Consider the following 23,045-nt stretch of genomic DNA (forward strand, 5'->3'; position numbering starts at 1 on the left):
TAGTTGAAGTCATAAATTTTACTCTCATTACGATTGTACACTCTGTGTAGAGTATCGCATTGTCGGTTAGTGAATACAGCTTTTGCTGCTTTTCACTTATAATTTGGACTAACCATTTGTTAAATCCCGCCAATTTGAATGCTCGCCGTGCACATTTGGACTATTTCCGTTTCCATTTGGCATTCAACAGCATGGACTCTAAGCCGTCTCTCCTGTTTAGGGCCGGGTTAGTTAATTGCGTTTCAACCCATTTGCATTTGCCGTTGTCAGACATATTCAACAGACAACTGGCACAGCTGGCAGACCAAGCTGTTGCCTACAATGCGTTGAATTTACTCAATTTGCAAATTTCCTCATTGATTTGCCAACAGACAACGGTGACGAGGGCAGTCGCAGGCCCGAAGGCGAGGGGTTGCAGTGCCCCCCCCCCCCCCCTTCTCCCTCTCTGCAGCTGGCTTTTGAAACTTTAGTGTGTGTGTGTGTGTTGGGAATACGTTTTGGCCTGAGCCATTGGATTGATACATAGCTAAAGTGGGCAGCGGGGGGCAGCGGGGGGCGGTTGCCAGCTTGCAAAACTACGCAAAACATTTTGTAAATTGAATTTGTATTTTCAGTTTCGGGCGGCGCACACAAAATGTAATTGAATTAAGTAAATATCAATTGAATATCCGCCTGCGGCGGCGGAAGTTTATGGCAGGCAATAAAATTATTTGCTTGCACAGTTGATATAGAATTGCTGTTGTTGTTATTATTGTTGTTGTTGAGGTTGCAACAACAACAACTTCAAAAGTAAACTCTTTGTGGCGAGTGGCGGGCGAAGTTTCCGTTGCGGCAGGTCAAAATCATAAGCATTGCACAGATTTTCCTTGTGGCATTAATAAATAAATCTGTGTGATGCAGGCAGCTTTTGAAGAGCGCCTGTAAATTACAAGAGATATGCCACTCATAAAACTGATTTATGCCAAGCACAATGGCAACAAACAAAGCTCACGTTCGACGCATATCGTGCAAAAATTGCGTTGCTCAAAAGTTAAACAGCGGCCGACTGCCAAAATAAATGGCACGTTTATCATACGCCCAGTGAGCCCAGTGCGTTCAACAATTTGGCAGCTGTATTTATATACCACAAACACGCACACACACACACACATACACATATATACTGATGTGTGGGGGCATCGTTTTTGAACATATGAACATTTTGTATATGTCACGCCCCCTGCCCGCTGGGCCGCCTGCGCGCCCTGACGTACTGGCATACTTCGACTATGGCTATGTTTTGCTTGATGTTTTCGCGTTTGCTTTTCAATTATATAAACATATTTAGATTATATTCAGTTAACACTCACACAGACACACACACACACGCACAGCCGCATATGTTGTGCGTGTGTGCATTAAAATTATAAATTGTTTGCTCAGCAAAAAGCAACCAAATAAATAAATTCAAAAGAACGAACGCCATGAAACGAAACGAAACGAAACGAAAAACAAACACCAAGCGCATAAATAGCTGACCAAAATCCAACAGAACCGAGCGGGCAGCATTTGGAGCTGGCTGGGCGAACGCGTCGTATGCGCAATGGGAGGCGGCCGCCTTGAGAGAGAGCTGCAACAAATGAATGAAAACCAAGTGGCCGAAGCATGACATTGAATTGTTTTTGACTTGTTTTGACTTTGTCACACCTAAATGCCATAATCATCTGAAAAATACATACCTCATATGTAATTATGTATGCGACTGTGTGTGTGTGTGTGTATGTGTGTATGTGTGATGACGCGTGTGAATTATTTTGTGTGGTCTTCTTTTTGAGGCGCCAGCCCCGCTGACAGCTGTCAATGCGACTGACGCACAGGGCTGTGGCCCAGGAATTGGTTAAGGCAATGGGCCAGGGTCAGACACAGATTTCGACCTTATAATGCCCAAAATCAAATCAGGCAATGCCAAGTTGACCACGTGTTGACCAAATATTTGCTGTGGTTAAGCTTTGAGCCACGGAAATTCCATTAATGTGCTTGACCGTATATCTAGCTGTGTGCTTCTCTATCTACATATAACTATGTCTAATTATGTGTGTGTCTTCGTGTTTGTGTGTGATTGTTCACGCCTTGCTGCACTAATTGGCATGCCTCATTGGGCGCCCGCTTCCCTGTCTGAGCCAATGCAAAATAATTGCTAATCTATTTTGCTTACTGCATAAATACATTAGCAAATTAGCAAAATCAACATCAAGGCGGTCAGGAAACTGCAGTTAAATCAACTGTAAAATTTATGGCATGTGTCAAATCTCATATGTTGCTCATTAAACACATTTCGCATTCTCAATTTGAACTTTGCCAGAGTCACGTAGCACTGTGGTAGATGCCAGCATCGAGCATAAAAATGACAAAAACGCCACGTGCCTCATTACGGACATGCTAAGAAGCCGGCCCGCAACGGACACACGTAACACAATTAGCCGACCTGCGGCAGGGTCAACACAAACAGTCAACATACAATGACACAGGCCGATGATAAGAACAACGCACACAACGAGGCAACAAGCGCAATAAGGAATAAGGAAAAAAAAACAGTGCTGTGTAGTGGTTATAGTGGTTTCATTAAATTAATCAACACTAAATTTTTACAAAATTGATCAACACTCAATTTCAAATGCAGCTCTGTACACAGATTTAAATTTACAATAGACAACAATAAATAAAAACAGATTTATTATTCTTTAAAACAAGTGTTGAAAAGCAGTAAAAAAAACCTCGAAACATTTATCAACACTCAATAAAACAAACATGCAATAAAAACAAAAGCACAACAACAATGTGTCGAAGTGAAACAAAATAAGTGTTGATAACGAGTATTTTTACTACTACCTACCCAACACTAACAAAGCTTTTGCTGTGCTCGAAGTTCCCTTTGCGTGCATCAAACAATTCCCCAAAACAATGTGTACAGGCAAAACAAAATAAGTGTTGATAAAGAGTATTTTCACTCTTTTTCAACACTAACAAAGCTTTTGCTAGTGCTCAAATGACACATGGCACTTTCAGCCAGTGCCATTGGGCATTCGGGTTGCTCCAATCTACATAAATGTGCGCATATATTTTCATTTCGTTTAACATTTGAGCCACATAAAATGTCAAAGGACATGCCAGAAAATGGCAGCTCAGCCCCTTTGGCCAAAGGCAATGTAAATTTAATTTGGCTGCCATAAAACTGAACGAATATAACGCACAGACGATCATAAAACAGCGACAGCAAATCAATTTTAGGCGGCCTATATAAAGTCGAGATGCCGCACGCGTCGCTGCCGCGCCAAACCGGAAGTGCAATTTGTAATTTGTGCAAGAAAATTTGTAGCAATTAATTGCAATGCGCCTGCTCGCCCCGCTCCCCGCTCGCCTCCGTCGTCTGAGGCTTGTGCGCCAGACCGCAAGACACGGAAACCTCATTTTTTTTTGCGACTTTCCTAGCCAACGCAGAATTTATTGCATTTAATTTGCAGTTTTTTTTGCAATTCGTTTTTAATTTTTATCATTTTTTTTGTTTTGTTTTTCTTGTGGTTGTTTTTTTTTTATTAATTCTTGGCAGCTCTCGCAGCGCATTAAGTGATTTGTGCTTAACAATAATTTTTTGTTTTTTGTGTTAATTTTGTTTTTTTGATATTTGTAATTTGCGCCGAAATCAAACAGCTGCAAAATTTGTGATTCTGTGCCAGGCGTTGTCGCCTGTATAAAGTGTGGCTGAACCAGATATGTACCATATACTGTGCACACACACAGATCCACATAATATATAGACATACACACACACACACACATAAATATGCACATAACGTATGTAGAATGGCCGTATAATAAACACATATGTATATGATGATTTATGGGATTTCTACGGCTATATAAACAATTTGTTAAGACGCACACAATGAAATATTATTTCATAGTATATAAGTAAAGAAATCATTTTGACATGCTTTCGCTAGTCCTAAGAGTGCCTCATATAGGCTAATTTTTGCGTAGTTTTTAAAACCAACTTTATTCTCTACACTCACCTCGGTTATTTTCATGGTACGCTTAACGGTCTTGCGGGTGACTTCGGTTGTCTCCTCGACCACATCGCCATCCTCATCGATGGTTTCGGTGACCATTTTCTCGCTCTCGCCGGGTATTATCTCCTCGGTGCGTTCCGTAACGACGCTGCTTTTGCTCTCCGCATCGGCAGCTGGCACCGGATCGGGACTGGTATCGGTATTGGCCTGCTCCTCGAAGGCAGCAACAATATCCTCATTGTCCGACATGTTTGCTAATTTTTTGTTAATTATATTAAAGGCTTTCACTTCTTACTGGTGTGTGTTTGTTTGTTTGTTTTTTTTTTTTTGTTTTCAGCGTCACTTTCACTTGGTTCGGCGTTTGCTCACTAAATTTTGAACTATAGCGACTATAGCGGCCCACCGACACGCACACTGGGGCAGCACAGACACACAATAGAGAATTTCTCAACTTGTTTAGCCTGAAAAAAAGCAACCCAAAATGAATATATATATGTATATATATATATGTATATATATATTTTTCTTTTGCTTCTATATGCTTGTTGCCCGCTCTGGGTTATTATATAAACAATAGAAATTTTTTCACTGCTAACGTTGACTATCACGATCACGATCACGATCACATTCGAGATGATGTTTACGATCACGACACGAATTACTTGTATTTGGGAATCTTGAATCTGATTGCTATATTGAGAACTTAAGTGCTCCTTGAGATGATCACGGGCGCTGGCTGTGCTTGACACTGCGAGAGTGAGCGCTCAGCCAGCGACAACGAAAGGCGCGACAACAACGCGCAACCCACAACGAACAACGAACAACGCGCAACGAACAACGAACAACGGATAAGGAAGCACACGACAATGCTGAATGCTGAGACAGAGGTGGTGACAGGAACGACAAGCGGACGCACGACAAATTGCAAAATGAAACAAAATGAATATATTTTTCGTACAATTAAAAACGCATAATTCGAGAACAAAATTCAGTTTGTTTCACTTGTGCAGCAGCAATAAATTGAAAATAATCAGCGAGCAGCGCCCAGCGACAACGCACGAGGCAAATTACACGATTCTGAGGCTTCTGTCCCGATCGATGGCACTGCTCGCCGTCTGCTGGCCTGCCACCGGAACCGTCGCCGTCGCCGTCGTCGTCGCCGGAGAGCGACCAAAATACCAAATACAATACATACGACTAGTTGGACATGAACTGTCTATGTGTCTGCATCTATGTGTATATTAATATCCATCTGCGCGCGTGTGTGTGTGTTGTGTGTTCTTTTCCCGGCGAGCGAGCGAGATGCCCAACTGGTTGGGATCACCAAAATAGTCCCAGCCAGGCACAAGTGCGAGCGGGACGGCCATAGACAATGTCCGCTCTTTGGCATCTCTGACGTCTGCTGCTTGCTCTGAATTTTGATTTGAATGTTGACGTTCAATTCAATATTTTGGGCGAGCAGCTGCTGCTCGGCCGTTTGCTAATTGTTTGACTGCTGCTGCAAGTTGTGCTGAGTCCAAATCTGAAACGAAATTTGAAAACTTCTGAATGCTCAACGGGCTGCAATTAGTGCTGCTGGCCAAAGCGTGAACCGTGACGCATGTCAAATCTGTAACTGGCCCTCTCTCTCTCCCACCCGCCCCAGCAGCCCCACCTCTCCACGTGCGTTGTTGGCGCTATTTTGGTACTCACCCCGCGCTCGCTTCTAGACAATACAGAGCATAAGAAAGGAGAGCAATTGCGAGAGTGCCGACAGACAAATACCCTTGCACTCGGCCTTTGTTTGCGCGTATTTAGTTAACAAATTTTGTAAAATTACAAAAAATTTAAATTCGATCAATAGAAATAAAATTAATAATATTTTAATTATTACTTATACAAATACAAATTAATTAATATTCACTTCAGACTCTTTAGGTAACTTTGTGGTAATGAGGAAATAGAAAAAAAATACTTTAAAATAAAATACTTTTTTTGATGAAAAATACGATTGCTTATTTTCCTCATTTATACTTTATTTTGTATACTTCTTTTATATGGTTTTCCAAGAAAAAAGCTTTTTGGACTCGATACTTAAGCTGTTATACCCACAGTTAGGGCATTTAAAAGTGAAACTACATAATATAAACAGGCTGTTGGGGGATTGGGAGTGCGACTGGCACTGGGACTGGGCCATTGCTCGTGTCTGCCGATGCCTCGTCCCGCGCCCTCCGGCGGGTCTCTGGCTGTCTGGCCGTTTGGCCCAGAGGCATTTGCTGTGCCCGGCGTTCGACAGGCGAGCCGAATTGCATTTGGCATATGAGTGCATACAGGGTGTCCAATAGTCTGGCACAACTATCGGTTGCAATATATTTTTCATTCATGCTGCTGCCGTGCGAACTTCCTGTATAATCGACTGCAAGATATATGAAAGACAAGTGCTCCGTTGTGCAAACAAAGCGCCAAATAAACGCAAGACATGAAATATTCTAAAATTAATGCTCGACAAATGTCTTTTAGGCCGCGCAGCGCAACAAGATGCCCAAACAACACAAGACGAGACAAGTATCTGCACGCGCTTGTACGAAGAAACAGATAAATATACAGATACAGATACAGATACAGCTGCTGGCTGTATGTCTGAAGATACATGGCTGATTATACTATTTGTCTATTATGACTCGAGCAGTTGTAATTGGGTCTGCAATGCGTGGAAGCTTATCAAAGCGGCAGCCTTTAAGCAAATTACAGAGCAACAGGCAAAGGATAATTTTGAAGGATAATAAGCAGCTGCTTGACGAAAAGTCAGCGCTCAAATATGATTAATAAGTAATTCCTTTGTCAACAATTCGCTGTGGGTTGCGCTATGACGCCAACGCCAGCGTCAGAGTTGAAAATTATATGTATGGAAAATCTTTGATAACAAAATGCATGCATAAATAAATAAAAGGGCAGACAGCAAGGGGCAGACGCACAAGGGGTAATAAAACAAAGCGAAGACAGTCGCAAAATAAAAATAAATAAATGGGAGACAACATAAAGAAAAACTCGCTCATGTGAAGGATGCAAGCGGAACTGAGGCCCCTCACCCCTCACCCCTTACCCCTTGGCCCTGGCTCATTCTCTGTAAATCTCACGCAGTTACACAGTTGTGAATTGCACAAAGTTATTGAAGTACTTTTTATTATAATGCCAACAAGCTGTCGTTCCTTTCTCCGGCAAGTGTCGTTGACTTGCGCTGACCCAGGAGCAGCCACAAGCCAAGACGATGAGATAAAGAACAGACACAGACACATACACAGACAAACAGCAGGCGCCTTAATGCCTTACGAGTAGCTTCGTTAGCAGCATGTGTTCCCTTCACAAAGGCCATTTTTACAAATGAAAACTTTTGCCAATCGAAGCTGTGATGCAAAACAGAGGGACAAATAATTTTTTGTCGACTTCAATTCAATGAAATTGCAATTAAAAGACAAAAGTGCAGTGTTCAATTGATTGAACACTAGGCAAATCTCATCTGTAGATGCCCAGCAAGGGTTTATTTTCGATATTCCCATAAAATAAATGAGAAGTTACCAAATTTTGTACGTATATTTATATTTTCATATATGAAGATCGCATAATAACATTTCAAAGACGGAGCAGAGATAAAAGTGTGGATTTGATCTTAGGTTTTTCTCCATTTTTTATTTATAAATGTAATATATGTTGTCAATCATTTTATGTAGAGCCTATTCTATGATGTGGTTTAACGACTTTTATTTAATAATATATATGCATTAAAAGATTTCATTCAATTTTTTTATAATTTTCTAATTGAAATTATTGAGGGAATTCCAGCATCAAAATATGAATAGCTTTGGCGCCAGTTATGGCAATTATTAAATATATTTGGTAGATCGCACTTTTGGCAATATATTTAGTTAAAAAATGCTTTGTTGAAAAACAAATCTAATTATTCGAAATCTGCGCTTGCTCTGACATTGCAACTCTGTTCGAACTGTGCTCGACACTAGGCACGACCATCGCTCACCTCTATTTGAAGGAAGCACATTCAATTGGCAGATTAAAATCCTGAACAAATTGGGAAAACAGTCGGGTGCCCGGTTTTTCTTTTAAGTGAAACGCAATGCTGTTAGCAGCAGATACCAATATCAATACGAGTGCACACAAGCCAGGCGATATGTGTCCCGGCCATCGCCTGCACTCCCAGCCTGCAGGCTTTGGCTCTGTCGCTGAGTTTTAGTTTGAGCTGGTGCCTCGGTTCGATGTCTGTGTATCTTTATCTGTGTGCCTGGGGGCTATGCAGCTAGACGGGCAAATAGAAATGGAAATAAATAGTTGCTTAGCTCTTTTGTCTAATTAAAACGTTTCGTTTGGTTTTCTACCAGCTGCTATTCCGAGTGTATGTTTGTATGAGTTCTGGCCAGTTCTACACACACGCAGAGGATAAACTTGGCTACGTGCGTGGGCCCCAGGCAAGTCCTGGACTCTAGCTGGCTGTCAAACTGTTTCATCTTCATTTCGCATGCCAGCTACCTTTCTAGCATATGCCGGACCTTTGGTAAACCATTATGATGATTTATGGGCGGAAATTATTTTTTTGGCTGCCCATTGGTTGGTTGGTCGAGATGGGATAGGTCTATGAAAAACGTTCGTTGCCGGCCTTTTGCTGGCTGCCTAAAAGCATGCAACAGTTTACAATTTCAATTCCGTTTGCCGCAAAGTTTGTTCGCATTTTCCACGCTTGGCTGCCTCTTTTAATTTAAAAAGCGTTTTTCTGTCATTCGATTGGAACGCCCAAACGCCTACGCATTGCGATGACCGCAGATTGATGAGTGTTATCTAACACTGGCATAGCTGAAAATGTGTCATACCCGGTTTGGAACGGGTGTTTGACAATTTGGAAAAGTTTAATTTGATTACTTTGCTTGGGTTTCGGCTTGAAGGCAAAGCAACAAGTGCCGACCGTTGCCTGTTCACAATGCTATAAAACCGCGTTTATGGCAAAAGCTCTGTTCAGTTCTGTTTTATGGCTTAGCAAAGCACACAGCATGCATACGGTTATGCCAAAGCTGTCCAACTGGAAGTGGCCAAACTTGAAAGCTTAGCGAGTACAACCACTTCCTGATGTTAATTCTTAGTCAGTATAAACAAACAGATTCTCGACGAAATTGGGTACTTAACCCACTGCACTGAGTCAGCAGAATTAGGTTTAACCCGGCGACAGCAATTAACCAGCTCTTGACCACAGAAAACGTAATGCCGCAATTGTCATTTAAAAATCCAATACTTTGCGCGCTTATCAGTCCATGGAAGGCGGCCAAAAAGTCAAAGGTGCTTTTAAGTTCGCTGGCTGCCTGCGTATCTACAACTTTTTCGTGAGCGCAAGCTGCGGCTGCCTCTCAGCAGAGACAGATGCAAGCTCTTCCAGTGCGTAGGCCAAGCCAAGCCAAGCCAAACAGAGCCCTATCCGCTGCCAGTCCAGTCAGCGCTACAAACAGTTTGAATTTCGACGTGTTGCCAGCCACATCGTGAGCGCATCAAATGTAAAGGCACAATAAATACAGCTAAATAACAGTTAACTTTATTCAAAAGTGCAGAGCACGCAAGAGGGAAAGAGAGAGAGAGTCGGAGAGATATAGAGATAGAGGAATAGAGACAGAGAGTGAGTGCGAGTGAGAGCTTTATGTGTAGTAACAATCACAGTTAGCCCCACAGCGTCTTTTGATGCTCTTCTGCGAAATTGTTTTGATTGTGCGAGCGCGAAGCAACCAACAAAAGTAACTGTGCGGTCTTTGATGTTGACTCTTTAGTGTGGTGCTAAGCATCTCGATGTTAAGTGAAAGTGATCCATACTAAAAAAAAAAAAAGAAATATAACAAACAAAATAAATAAATTGAACTGTATTTGCTGTGAACGCGCATTATTTACTTACTTGTTAACTTGCTTTGTTTTTTAGCTGTAAATTGCACCTAACATTTATTTTCAATCCGAAGGTCAGCTGATATTGCTTTCATTTTTTTGTTCAACGTGCTTGAGAGACATTCATTTGCTCTCAAAGGAAATCATTTTTAAGCGGAATTCACGGCAATTGTTATTGTTTACCTATGAATCAGAGCACAAAATATTAAGCGCAAAATGTGGTCACAGTAAACGAGTATATAAACTATAAGATAACAAAATAAATTGAAAATATATTGTATTTTATTTTTTTTGCACATCTACATAAACAAACTATAATGACTATGAAATACAAACTCGAATTCAAGTTATTTAAAACTTGTTTGCCACACTCATAAATATAGATTTGTTTTTCCAGAGTATTTATAGTACATCTCATTCTGGCTCTCAGCTTGACAGCAACTCGCCGCAAAAGAAACTCCGTAGAAATGAGCGCTGTGGATGCCATCATCAACTATAAACGCAGTCCCAACGAGGACTTTTATGCTCTGCTCCACTGCGATGAGACCTCATCGGTAAGACTTGAAATTTTAATTAAAACCAATTATTAGCCAAGTTTATAATGATCTGAGCAGCAAATCCAAATATTTGCCCGGTCGCACTCGCATTAGCCGCCAACGTTAAACTTTGACCAAAATTCTAATTATCAATTAATTAAGTTTAGTTCGAGAACTTTTGCGCCACACACACCCACACACACAATTGGCAGGAGCCAAGGCGAGGATGAAACTGGCAGCCACAAAGGCAACGCTTAAGATAAATAAAGCGAGATAAAGATACAGTTACAAACGAAATCAAATACAAGTTGACGTTTGCCGACTTGCCTAAGAACGCGTCGGGCTATTTGCTTTGAGAATTAGTCTCAATTACGTCTCGAATCAGAATCGTGTCGGATTGAAAGAATTTAACGCGGCATCAGCTCCGAGATGCAACAACTGGCAATTAAATGCCCAAGTCCATGGTGGAAGTTGTCTGTGATTGGGCGAAAACTCTTGCCATTTGCTGTCACTCTCAGCCCTTAAACTAACTCTTAACTTTTGGCTAAACTTCTTAGGACAACAGTTGCCAACTTTTGTGTGCGTGTGTGTGCGTGATTTAAGCCTGACAATTATTTTATCCATGCTGCATGCTGTGGCCGACTGTCGACAGAGTGACAAGAGCCCTGCCATTACCTTACTCATATAGCATGTTTTTGTGGTCTGCTTTGTTGACTCGGTTAAGACAAGAACACTTTTAGTAGCATGTTGAAAGCCTTCTGTTGTCTCTGCTGGCCAAATTAATGGCATTTTGCTATATGAATACCTTAATGCTTGGCATTCGCTTGGGGCTATCAAAAATTCTGCTTTAGAAATTTTCCAAAAACAGCATTTTTAGCACGACGCCAACATCTACCTGGCTTGCTGTAATCAAATTCATTGGCATGAAAAATGTTTTGACGCTGCCGCAATTTTCTACCTGCAAACAATTTAATGTTGGCAATTTTTCAAGCTGTCGATTGCATCATCCTGAGCCATCTATTGAATTATGCACGAGCTCTCACTGAGCATCTCTCGTGATGAGGGTGACGAACGACGGCCGTAAATATGGGAAAAGGTCTGCAGGGAAATGGCTCTCATTTATATTAAAATTTGTAGGTTCTGCAACAAAAACTTAAATAATAAATACAATCAGATTCAGAAAAGGTGCATATTAAAATATTGAAACGACCCAAAGAAGTTTGAAGAAACGAATGCAAGAAAACAATGCTAATAAGTTAGTTATTTTGGGTTTGACTATTATTACTATTATTATTATTATAACTTATATTTTTCTTATTATTATTATCTAACTCCTTCGGCGACGGAAATCATTAGCTTGGGATTCTTCCGTTTTCCGTTTTCTCGCTGTTTCCTGATTCATTGAGTTTTTTAAACAACTCATCTGCCAAAATCTGCAATATTTTCGATTTTATTAATTTAAAAAAATTTAATAAAATTTATACCGTAAGTTTTTCAAACGCAGATAAAACTTGTTTCTCTTTCTGTAGGAGAAATTTATTGCACACAGCTAAATATTTATTAGCATCAATTTCGAACTTTAGCGGAAACAGGTAAAAAGAATGCTTGAGTCGGGAGTGGCCGGCTTAAAGATACCCTGCCACCGAGCTGTTAAGCATTCTAGCTCCCTTCTGTACGTGCAAAAACATACACACACACATACATAAGCACACACGTCACAGCAGCTATATGCAATGGCTATGCTTCTTCTTTTTCTTCAATGGAATAACCATCTTTTACAACTTTGATGTTTATTGTCCGATCTTCTTGAAACTTACAGCTCATGTATGTATGTAAGTACCAAAGCCCAAGGCTACAGCTACAAAAAGCATTTTCTTGTATTTTTTCAATTTGTATTCGGCCTGATACTTTTAGTCTCGATTATGTTTCCAAACGACTGCCATAACATTTGCCTTTGTGGTATTCATCAGGTTAAACGGAGTAGATTATATGAGATATGTTATTCAAGTGCAAATCTAGAAGAATCTAAAATCTTCGAAGTGAGGAACATGAAATACCCTTGCGACATACTTAACGTACTGAGCATACGAAATATAAAAATAATATAAAACTTGTTATTGATAAAGAGAAAAATATATGACCAACTCAGCCATCTGTACTACCTCCGAAAATAAGACGAAAACTGTGCAAATCAAGCTTTAAAGCTAAGAGACGAAAACTGTAAAAATATAGCTTTAAGGCCAATAAAAGATATGCAGAGAAACAAAAAATGGCTATTGATTTATGAGGTCGAATATATCCCGGGCAATGCGTAGCAAAATTTTGGGTACAACATGTAATAGTTCTCTGGTTGAGAATGCAGGAGATACCCTGTAAAAAGGTTTTGCAAGCTTCAATTAAAAAAACCAAACATTTTATTTGTTTTTAATGCTCTGCACTGTGCCATAAACAATGTGATAAAAATGTATTGTGGAATTTACGTTTCCCCCCTACTTTTTAATCAAGATTCTATCTGACTTCCCAGCTGCTCGCGGCAAGTTTCAGTTTACAGGCCAATTCCGATTGCCCGGCTTTTCACTGAATGAAATTGCAACAATTCAAACGCCTCGACATTATTGTTATGAGTGGATCAATTGTTGGCTCCGCAAATGAATTGAATTGCCCGCAGTTGAGCTCACAGCCGAGTCATCGCTTCTCTCTTCCAGTTAAGCTGCCCATTGTGTCAAGCAACACTTATGCGATGTTCTTAAAAAAATTTGCATATGTCACGGCCGCAATTGAGTGCACAGTTTTTTTTACATATGTATACATATGTGCATTTGGTTTTATTATGAAAAGCCGCTGAAAGTCTCCATAGAACAATTGGGCCGAGTTCTTGATGCTCATTTACATTTGTGCCCGAGAACGTGCGGCATAATCAAATGGAAATTCGCTTTGGTTAATAACATGGCAATGCATACTAATAGATCAATTCAATATTAATTGGTTCACTATAATTGCATTATGCAATTTGTACACTGCGTTGCAATAGAGAGCTTTTACAATTCAATCGAGTCTACAGCAATGCATTTGTCTGATTCACTGCAACTGATGACATTTCCATTATTGAGTCTCTCGGGAGGCGGTTTCGGGTGGGGCTCGCTGGTGCTCTTTTGTGCCACTGTGCCAAACAGTTGCGCATTGTTTTGATACAGCTACGAAATTCGTAATGGACTGCCAAAAAATAACAAAATGTCAACATACTAAATGGCACATCATTTGAGTGTATGTGCGTGTGTAAACATTCGCTGCCAGTTGTAGAAATGGTTGTAGAAATGTCAAAACTCTCTAGGAGCACACACATGCTCAGACACACGAATCTGTCACGCACGAATCTTAACAGTTTAATGTGTGTGTGCGGTTGTGTGTGTGTGTGAGCATGTGTCCTTGTCTGCTGCGTCAATCGTATTTGTTGTTGTGTGTCTTTTGCAGTCTACCGTAGAAGTAATATTAATTGCGTCGAAATTAATTAGACGCCTCGTTGCCGTTAGCTGAACATAACAAATTCAACCTGCGCAGATAAATAATAAAAAATATTTAATAGGAAACGGAGCTGCCGAGAAATGCTCTCGCTCTCTCTCTCTCTCTCTCTCTATATATATATATATATATATATATATGTATGATATATCTATCTATCATATATTTAAAGAGCTGAGTCGATACTTTATGCTGACAGTAGAAATGCAGAGTAAACTAATGTCTAGTAGACTCTTTTGTACTGACTGACTGACTGTTCTATATATAGATTAGCATGTATAACCCGGCCTTGCCCGTGGCATGTATAAAATAAATGTTCTTAAATATCTTTGAAAATGTTTTTGTAACCGATCGGATGATAAACAACAAATTTTAATACAAGCGTTTACCGCTAATTAAACCCTGTTGTATGTGGAATTTCCCAAATCGCTGAATCAAGTATTCATTTCGTTATCATGTTCTTCCCACAGAGGATGATTTGATTTTGCGCCAAATGTGAAGCACGTCTCAAGTGATTTTTCATATAGATCCTTCGATGTGAATTTGAGCACCATTTCCACCAAGGAGGAATAGATTTTTCAACAAGTGCGAAACACCCCCCAAATGATGTTAATCAAAGGTCTTTTTAAATAAGTTTAAGGACGATCGGATGGTAAACAAAAAAGTTTCATACAAACGTTTTTCGCGATTTTTCCACACTTGCGGTTGGAATTTCCCAAAACCCCGTCTTAACGTGCACCTTCATTACAAAATTTCAGCTTCCTAGCTCTTACGGTATGAGCTGTGCGTTGATGACAAATCAGTCAGTCAGACAGTCAGTCAGGAAAAACAGTTTTATTTAGGTGATATATCTGTCATATATTTAAAGAGCAGAGTCGATGCTTTAAGCTGAAAATAGAAATGCAGAGCAAACTAATGAATAGTTGACTCCCTGACTGTCTGTTTTGACCGACTGACTGACTCTTCGATATATAGTTATAGGTGATATACTGTCATATATTTAAAGAGAAGAGTCGACACTTTAAGCTGGCAATAGAAATGCAGAAATGCAAACTACGGCATAGTTGACGCTCTGACTGACTGACTGACTGCAATTGTTTGTGTATGGCATCTGCATTCGTTGTGCGCGTTTGTTATTGTGCACGAAAAGCTATTTGCACAAACAATTCAGAGAAACAAAAAAACAAGTGGCTTTTGTTTTGGAATTGCGAGTCCTGGCTGCGCTCGACCGATTTCGAGAGAATAATGCGCTTTTGTAGCTCGGGTTGCGATGACAACTGTCAAGTCCTGCCAGACGCCAAACTTGGCCAACAGCGGCGGGCTTGAATGTTGTTGCCTGACAGCAACTTGTTGCTGTCACTGCAAAGCACTTTGGCTTAATTAATAACAATTGTTCGCACTGTCTTGACGCTAATGTCAGCCGAGGGCCGGGATCTGTTGTCAGCGTCAAAGGTCTGTCAGCCTTTTAGACAAGTTTCATATTTATTTATTTCAATTTTTTGCCACAATTTGCATGTTTAAGTATTTTTTATGCCAATGCTATTACGTTTAAGTGGTTTTCATTTTCACACGAAATTTTTCAGTTTACAATTTCCCAGCCACCGACAGCTTAATGTGCGCTTGTGATTGTTGTTGGGGCTTATCGCTAACCGCCCATTGCTGCTGCTTCAATTCTAATGCCATATGCCAACTGAAGCTTCACGTGCTCCTGACAGCTTTACCTGGCATGTGGTTACAGCTTCTGCCTGCACGGCTTGACTTCCTCATTTTGCCAAGGTGATGGGCGGCATATTTCTCTTCATCTTGGGAATAGCATGAAATCTGCATGTCACAACAATTTGATATTATGTAATACGTGTTTGTTACGCCGCACAGTGGGCTGTTATCTGGAAACGCATTGCAAAAATTGAAGTTTGCTTTGAGTTTGTTTACCAAAGTATACATACATCGATAAGGGTAGTCCCAGAGGATTAGAAAAATCTTTATTTGGTAACTTGGTTTTGTTTGTTTGTCTTTATAGTCAGTCAACTTTTGCAATAAAGGTTTGTTTGTTTGTTTGGGTACAAATGTCAAGTTTGGGAACGTATTGAGATTGCTTGTTATATTTTTTTAATACGCATTAATTCCCAAGCTAATGCTAATATCTTTGATATTAGTTAAGCTCCAATGATCTCTTAAGAAATCAAGCAGTGAATACTCACCAGAAATGTTTTATTATATATTGACAATTTATATATTAAAATTCAAAGTTCCGACAAAGAAACTTAATCTTTCTCAAGTTGCCTCTTAAAAGCTGATCCTGTTGACCTATAAAACTGACTAAACCCTCACCTTAAAGTCGCATAATTTCTCTTTTATTGTTTTTTTTTATTTTTCAATTATCTTATTTGTTTAAATGTTATGAATTAACTAACGCATTTTGTAAAAATGGGCCACTGTGCTTTGGAGATATTTTCAAGATTGATGCCAGAACATGCTTACTTAATTTACGGCAAAATACGAATTTTTTATTGCACTTTAGTTAATTTGCGCCATTTTCTACCTTTCCCCAGCCGGAGCAAGTTCAGGCCGAGTACAAGGTGCTGGCGCTTCAGTATCATCCCGACAAGAACTGCGGCGACAAGGAGGCGGAGGCCAAGTTTCAGCTACTAAAGGTAAGCAGCAACAATGAAAATTTTTGCCCAGCAACGAAAAGGCAAATGTTGAGCATTTTGCATATTTAATAAAGTGCCGCCAGGCGGGTTCTCAAGTCGAGGACGAGGGGGGGGGGCACCATACTTGTCCGCCCCGAGGGTAATTTGTTTAAGTTGAAAGCGAGGACTCGTGTTTGCATTTGGAGGGCTCGGGCTGCTCATATAAATTATAAGAAAAACACACAGTTGGCGTAATCAAAAACTACACACACACACACACACAAACACAGCAAAAAAAAACACACGCACACATGAGCAAGAGAAATGTGCGTGGGGCATGCAATATGGTTGCCTGTCAGTTGGCAAAACTTTTAAGTCACATGAAACAAAGCACTAGCATGTACACACATACACACACACACACACACACGAACACGCACATAATTGAATAGCTAGCCAGAAACACACTCATTTACACTCAACCTCAAATTGAATTTTACACATAACAAAAAGCTTCAGAGATCGCGAGCACTTAACAAGCAGATAGCAAAATTACAAAAAGATACCCTACATATATGTAGAGCACATATTTTGAAAAGGACTATTGATTTTCCGCTGTGTCAGGGCACCAAAAGCATAGCATCATAAATATACATTTACATATACCCATACATATATGCACATGCATATGCATATACCTATATATGTATATACACATGTTAATATGTGAGCACGTGGCTATTGTTAGCCAACTTCGGCGAAGGGGAACCACATCAACTTTGCCAAACGGTTGCCGTTCGCTCGTCCTTGTTCTGCCGCTCCTCATTAGAGTCCTGCCAGCTACAGCGACAATAAAACTTGTGTTTGGGCAATAGCGACGGCAACAAGTGAAGCGGAAGTCTTCTTCTATGCATTATAGTTGTGGAACTGGGTCCAGAGCTTGAATTTGCCATAAAAAAGAAAAACAAATAAAATTTGCAGCTACTAAAGTTCGCTCCCTGTGTGTGTGTGTGTGTGTGTGAATGTGTGTGTACGTGTCTGTGTGCGTTTGCTGCCAGTTACGTCGGGTGCCTTTTTTATGGTCGCTTTAACGTCAAAGCCATAAAACAAACGCTGAAGGCGGCTATAAAGCATTCCAAGTGAAATGTGGAGATTTCAATAAGCACCAACATAATTTAAAGCTGCTCAACAAATTTATTGAAGCAATTTTAATCGAATACGCAACTTGTGTAGCCTTAAAGTTGTTGAAAGTAGCTCGAAATAATAAGAAATAAAAACATTTATTTTATTTTATTTGCACTTCAGCAAAATTCAATCAGGTTTTTACTGGAAATACGCAAATTGCTTCAGGCCAAAAGCTGCATAAATAAACGAACTCAATAAAATGTGCACTGATATTATATTATGCATTTAACTGATATATCTGCAATAGATAACATGATAATCTAATCAACCCTCCACAGTACAAACAAAATTATTCCGCAAAATGTATATTTCTATAAAATTCTGCTGAATTACATTTTAACATATGAATCTGTTTGCCTACGTGCATATTTAACTTTTTATGCGCGTTCAACATTCGAAGACTCGTGCGTGCCCGAATAAGATATACCCCGAGACCAGAATCGATCTATTATTACAAGCATTCTATTTTCAATTTATACATTCATTCACAAACATATTCCTACACGCACACACACACACACACGGACACACACGGACACACACACACAAGCAGGCACGCAGCGCGCTGTGGCTGTGCTTCTTCTCCCCCAACTTCCAAGATATGATTCTGGATTAACTTGATGTTATGATTTTTATGAAATTCTAAGGGCTTAAATATGACATACTTAAATATTTGATGTTTATACTAAAGTCCAAAGTAATACCCTAATTATTATTATTGTCAAATGTGTGGAGAACGGTGAAAGGTATCCTAAATGTGAAATAATATTACTGTGCATAATAATATATATTATATCAATTATATCTATATTCTCGAGAATTGATAAAATTCGCGATTTTTGCCGACAAATCGCCTGTCAAAAGTTGCCTTAAATTTTGTCGAAGTCTTGAACTTTAGGAAACTTATTTATTGTAAATCAGAGCAATTTGCTGTCATTTAGGGCGGGTTCCAATCCTTTAGAAAGAGCTCCCACATAAAACTTTTCTTAACTTAGAGATAAAATGTACCTGAAGTATGGAAAAATTGTAGCAAAAACTTAAAAGTTAAATCGCTTTAGGTTAAAGAAAAATGTATGCCCTTACGTAACTAAAGCAACCATTTGTATTCATTTTGTGGACATTTTATAAGTTTTAGAGAAATTTGTTTTTTGTTTTTAGTTTCCCTCGATAAAGGCCTGTCTCTTTCTAACAGACAGGCGGCATGGAGAGATGGTCATGCCTGTTGATGCTAAGCAAGAATTTATATATCCCATAGGGTCGGAGAAGCCTCCTTCTGCCTGTTTTAAACATGTAGACCAACCTATTATGCCCTTTCTACCCATTGTCAATATGGTTTCGACAATAAATACATATTTAAGTTTCAGACAAGAATTGAAACTCCGTGCACATGCAATTTATATTATTTTGTCTTGTCACAAAGAGATCTTTATTAAAGTGACTTTGTCAGCGGGTGACATTGTAATTTATGACAAGATTCTCGCCTTTTCAGTTTCAAGCAAAATCAAATTCCTTATTGGCAATAACAAACATAGCCAGAGGGTAAAATTAATTGAAGCAGGCAGCTAGCGGATAATAGGAATATTCTGAAACGTTGCCGGCTGACCCACATAATCAATGAGTAGTAAAATAATTGATTATCATGTAAGAATCACAACAATAAAATCTCAGTAACACACACTGGATTTATGTGTGTGTGTCCGTGTGTCTGTTTGCTTGTCTGCGGCCTTTGTGTATCTAACAAACGTGTCAGCAGGCTGCTTTGGCATAAAAGTCGTAGATGTCTAATAACGTGTGTGTATTGGTATCATGACTAGATACGCTATCAAAGCCACTTGAGCGTGTAAACGTATTTGTTCACTTGAGTGTCCGTGTGTGTGTGTGTGTGTTAATCACAGTCATGCCAATAAGTATGCTACGCAAATTGATTATTATGCAAGCAAAAGGCAAAAGCTAAAATAGTAGCTGAAGACAACAACTCAAGGTTTTACTGGTATTTGTTTTGGGCCTCGACGAACTTGACTTCAATCGACTTACATAAATAAACATTCATGTATTTTGTTTTACTTTTTTTCGGTACTTTCCTGTTGCAGGAGGCCAAGGAGACGCTGTGCGATCCGGAGAAGCGCGCCGTGTACGACAAGTGGCGCAACAGCGGCATCTCAATGAGCTACAAACAGTGGCTGGGCATGAAGGAGCACGTCGGCCAGGTGAGAAGATACACAATTGCCGAGAAAGTGGATAAAGAGGTATGCGTATGGGCCAGGAATACAGCGAAACAGAGAAGTAGCCGCCAATCCCCAAAAGACTTTAGAAAACTGAGCAACTGTGTGTTTTCGTGTGCCGTTTATGCAAATGCTTATACCCTGTACAAATGGAATATGACAAAGTGGGCATATTACAGCTGTTGAAAGTGTATCCACATCCAACTCGTCTCTGTCCGTGTCTGTCAGTCCTTTTAGGCGAGTCAAGCGCCGAGACAATAGTTGCAAAACAAATAATTTATGGTACTATCAATTATTTTAAGCAAACTTTAAAATATATGCTTTTTAGAAGACGCTAATCTTACATTTTAAACCAACAAATTTATATCAATATCAATATTGTGTTAACAGAACGTAAGAAGTTGAGCTACTTTCTATAGTTTTGCAACAGGGTATTCTCTACAGGGTTGTCATACTACTTATCTGCTCTTCCAGCTATAAGACATCCATTTTAATTTGTTTGTGTACCATTTTTTTTTTTGCTCAGTTAATGGAATCTGTAATCCGATAGCCGAATGCATTTGCATTCGCATTGTTACACAATTAATGTGATTAATCGTCGCAGTGAATCAACGCTCGAAGCTAATTTCCGTAGGATATTCTCGCCCATCCATCAATGTTGACAGCCTGTCCGGCTAATTGGCTGCGGTAAGTTTTTGGTCTGGCCATAAATAAGCTTTTGCCAGTCGAGTGGGCCAACTATTTGCACTGGTTGCATTTCGGTTTTGGCGGTTGCAGGCAATTTGGGCACTTGCTGCCAAATTCATATTTCGTTTTGAGGCCGCACGCACTTTTCTGGCCAGTGCGGTTAGATTCTCATTTGGGAGCAACATTTTTAGTAAAGCGTTTGCTAATGGTAAACGGCACACAGGAAGCACAGAGCTCAGCCCTAATAAAACTGAAAATGTGTCTTTAATTTAACTTGCAACAAACTTTGATTTAAGCTCCCAGTCTAAAGCCTGACACTGGTCGCCCGAATTCCTACAGTATTTACGTATTTTATGGTATTGTTTAAATGTGCCTCTTCATCCAAAGTGTTCTAAGTGTACGCCGTGCATGCAAATGAGGAGCTAATGCATCTGAGTTTCCATTCCGTGCACAAATGCAAATCCAGCCTAATGTAAATACAAGCACACACCAAATGCATTGGCTCTGAGAGTAGTTGCGTTAGCCCCTAACAAAAGACAGCTCAATTAATGGCCAAATTGTTTTCCACTCTATCAAAGTCCATGCATTGGGCCACACCTAAGACCAAGGACCGCATGCTACCGGAGGCTGACGCTGGAGCTGCTCCGCCTGGCGCTGGTTGCAGCAGCGGCGGGCTTACAGCCGCCTCCCCGAATCCGGCCCATCGTCGTGCCTCGGAGGGCGGCGCCGCACTCTACTACGGCAGCCGCAAGGCCGAGTGGGGCACTGAGAACACAGATGTGGCCAACAAATTTCGTAATTACGAGATCTAAGCGGCATTTGACAAATGCTACAAAAGTAGGGGGAACCGAGCACGTGATGAGTATCGATGTTATGAGATAAAAGAGAAACGAGTCGTAAAGTAAATTTTATGCATATTTATAGCCCATCAAAGGGCAGTATATCTCGATGTGAGTTTCAAGAATACATATTCCAATTAAAAAATATTACAAATTACCAAACAAAACAAATACGTTTAAAATACATATATATATATCAAAGCAGCATTGAAAAGCTAAATTACACAATATGCAAAATATTAATCAACTCTATAGAAATACTACTACATATATATTTATAATGGAAATACAACTCTACAGAGTACATACATATATATTGATGTGAACTTATAGCGTTGCGAATTATATAAATGTTTATAGGTGTATACAAAAAAAATTGGTAATTAAATATTGAAGAAACTGTAATTTCAATAAACATAAGGCATGCAAGCGGCAAGAGGTTTAATTTAAGTTAAATTGCAACATTTAAATGAAATTAGTCAAATTTTAAATGTGTATATCAATGGTAAATGTCTAACACTGAACTATATATACAAGCGTTTACTATATAGTATATATTTATCTACAATATATTTATCTACAACTATTTATATATTGATGTATGTAACATGTGCCCCCTATAAGACAATCCCTTTGGAAGTGTTTACCTGTGCACTAGAAAAAAACATTGATTATTCAAGCTGAAACTAGCATCAAAATGCCCACCACAAAAAAAAAAAAACAAACACATATAACCTACCACAAAAGCGAATTTATCAACTATATACACGAGTAAAACTGCATAGTCAAAAAACTACAAGAAAAATAACTTTCACTTGGTGTCCTTTCAAATGCAAAACTCAAATTTGCAAACAAAACTAAACTACTAGACTATTTTATTTATGAAGAACAAAAAAAAGACGGTCACTTACAGACGCGAAAAAAATGGAAAAAAAAATATATAAAAAAATAAAATTTATAAAAAAAATTATAAATGTTTTGATGCATTGTTGTTTTTTCAATATCGATGTGTGATGCAAATCTTAAATGTTATACAAATGAATATCAAAAGAAATATGAGCGAAAATTAAATAATGCCAACATAAAGGTACATTATATTATATAAATGTTTGTTTTAAGTCATATTGAATTTACTCAAATACACACATATTATTGAACTATACAAATACACACACATATATATATATATGAAAGCATATATATTAATTGAAATCAAAGCACTAGCAAAGTTTTGTCAGTTTGCAACTGAAACAGATTTTAAAACAGACACTTGCAGCTGCAAGCCAAAGGCAATTATTTTTGTTGGCCCACGTGGCGTATGAAAGGCGTAAGTCGAAGCTACTAACTAGCAATTATGCAAATACATATAAATGTTGAATTGAATGTAATTGAATTATGAATGTATAAGTGGCAAAAAAAAACCAAATAAAATCGGCTGAAGAGTCTTCAGCTATTGAACAAAGTTTATTTAACT

The 23,045-nt window shown here is 39.2% G+C and overlaps 2 protein-coding genes across 11 annotated transcripts in view; one reads left to right on the plus strand and one right to left on the minus strand.

The window, feature by feature from the left end:
- Positions 1-4,310, minus strand: part of tmod (tropomodulin) — a 49,485-nt gene extending 45,175 nt beyond the window's left edge. For all 7 annotated transcript variants that reach the window (XR_010437485.1, XR_010437483.1, XR_010437484.1 and 4 more), the window contains exon 1: positions 4,050-4,310. Coding sequence is in view for 3 of the 7 variants with exons in the window: in XM_064693600.1 (XP_064549670.1) it covers positions 4,050-4,295 (246 nt within the window). In the remaining 4 variants the exon portion in view is untranslated. The remainder of the gene's footprint in view (positions 1-4,049) is intronic.
- A 5,148-nt stretch (positions 4,311-9,458) lies between these two features.
- jdp (DnaJ domain-containing protein) lies at positions 9,459-23,033 on the plus strand. Of its 4 annotated transcripts, none has more exons than XM_064694062.1 (5): positions 9,459-9,574; positions 10,381-10,504; positions 16,558-16,659; positions 19,914-20,069; positions 21,311-23,033. In XM_064694062.1, exons 2-5 carry the CDS (start codon positions 10,418-10,420, stop codon positions 21,542-21,544), a joined length of 579 nt encoding a protein of 192 aa, XP_064550132.1. In that variant the 5' UTR covers positions 9,459-9,574; positions 10,381-10,417; the 3' UTR covers positions 21,545-23,033. The 4 variants fall into 4 exon arrangements, with proteins under 4 accessions (XP_064550132.1, XP_064550135.1, XP_064550134.1 ...); XM_064694065.1 differs by lacking the exon at positions 21,311-23,033 and adding an exon at positions 21,029-21,055 and having other exon boundaries at positions 9,461-9,574; XM_064694064.1 differs by having other exon boundaries at positions 9,462-9,574; positions 19,914-20,030.
- The last annotated feature ends 12 nt before the right edge of the window (positions 23,034-23,045 follow it).

Source organism: Drosophila montana, unplaced genomic scaffold (assembly GCF_035044405.1).
Source record: "Drosophila montana isolate Dmon_TW-CO22-7 unplaced genomic scaffold, ASM3504440v1 contig_3733_1, whole genome shotgun sequence".
Classification (NCBI taxonomy): domain Eukaryota; kingdom Metazoa; phylum Arthropoda; class Insecta; order Diptera; family Drosophilidae; genus Drosophila; species Drosophila montana.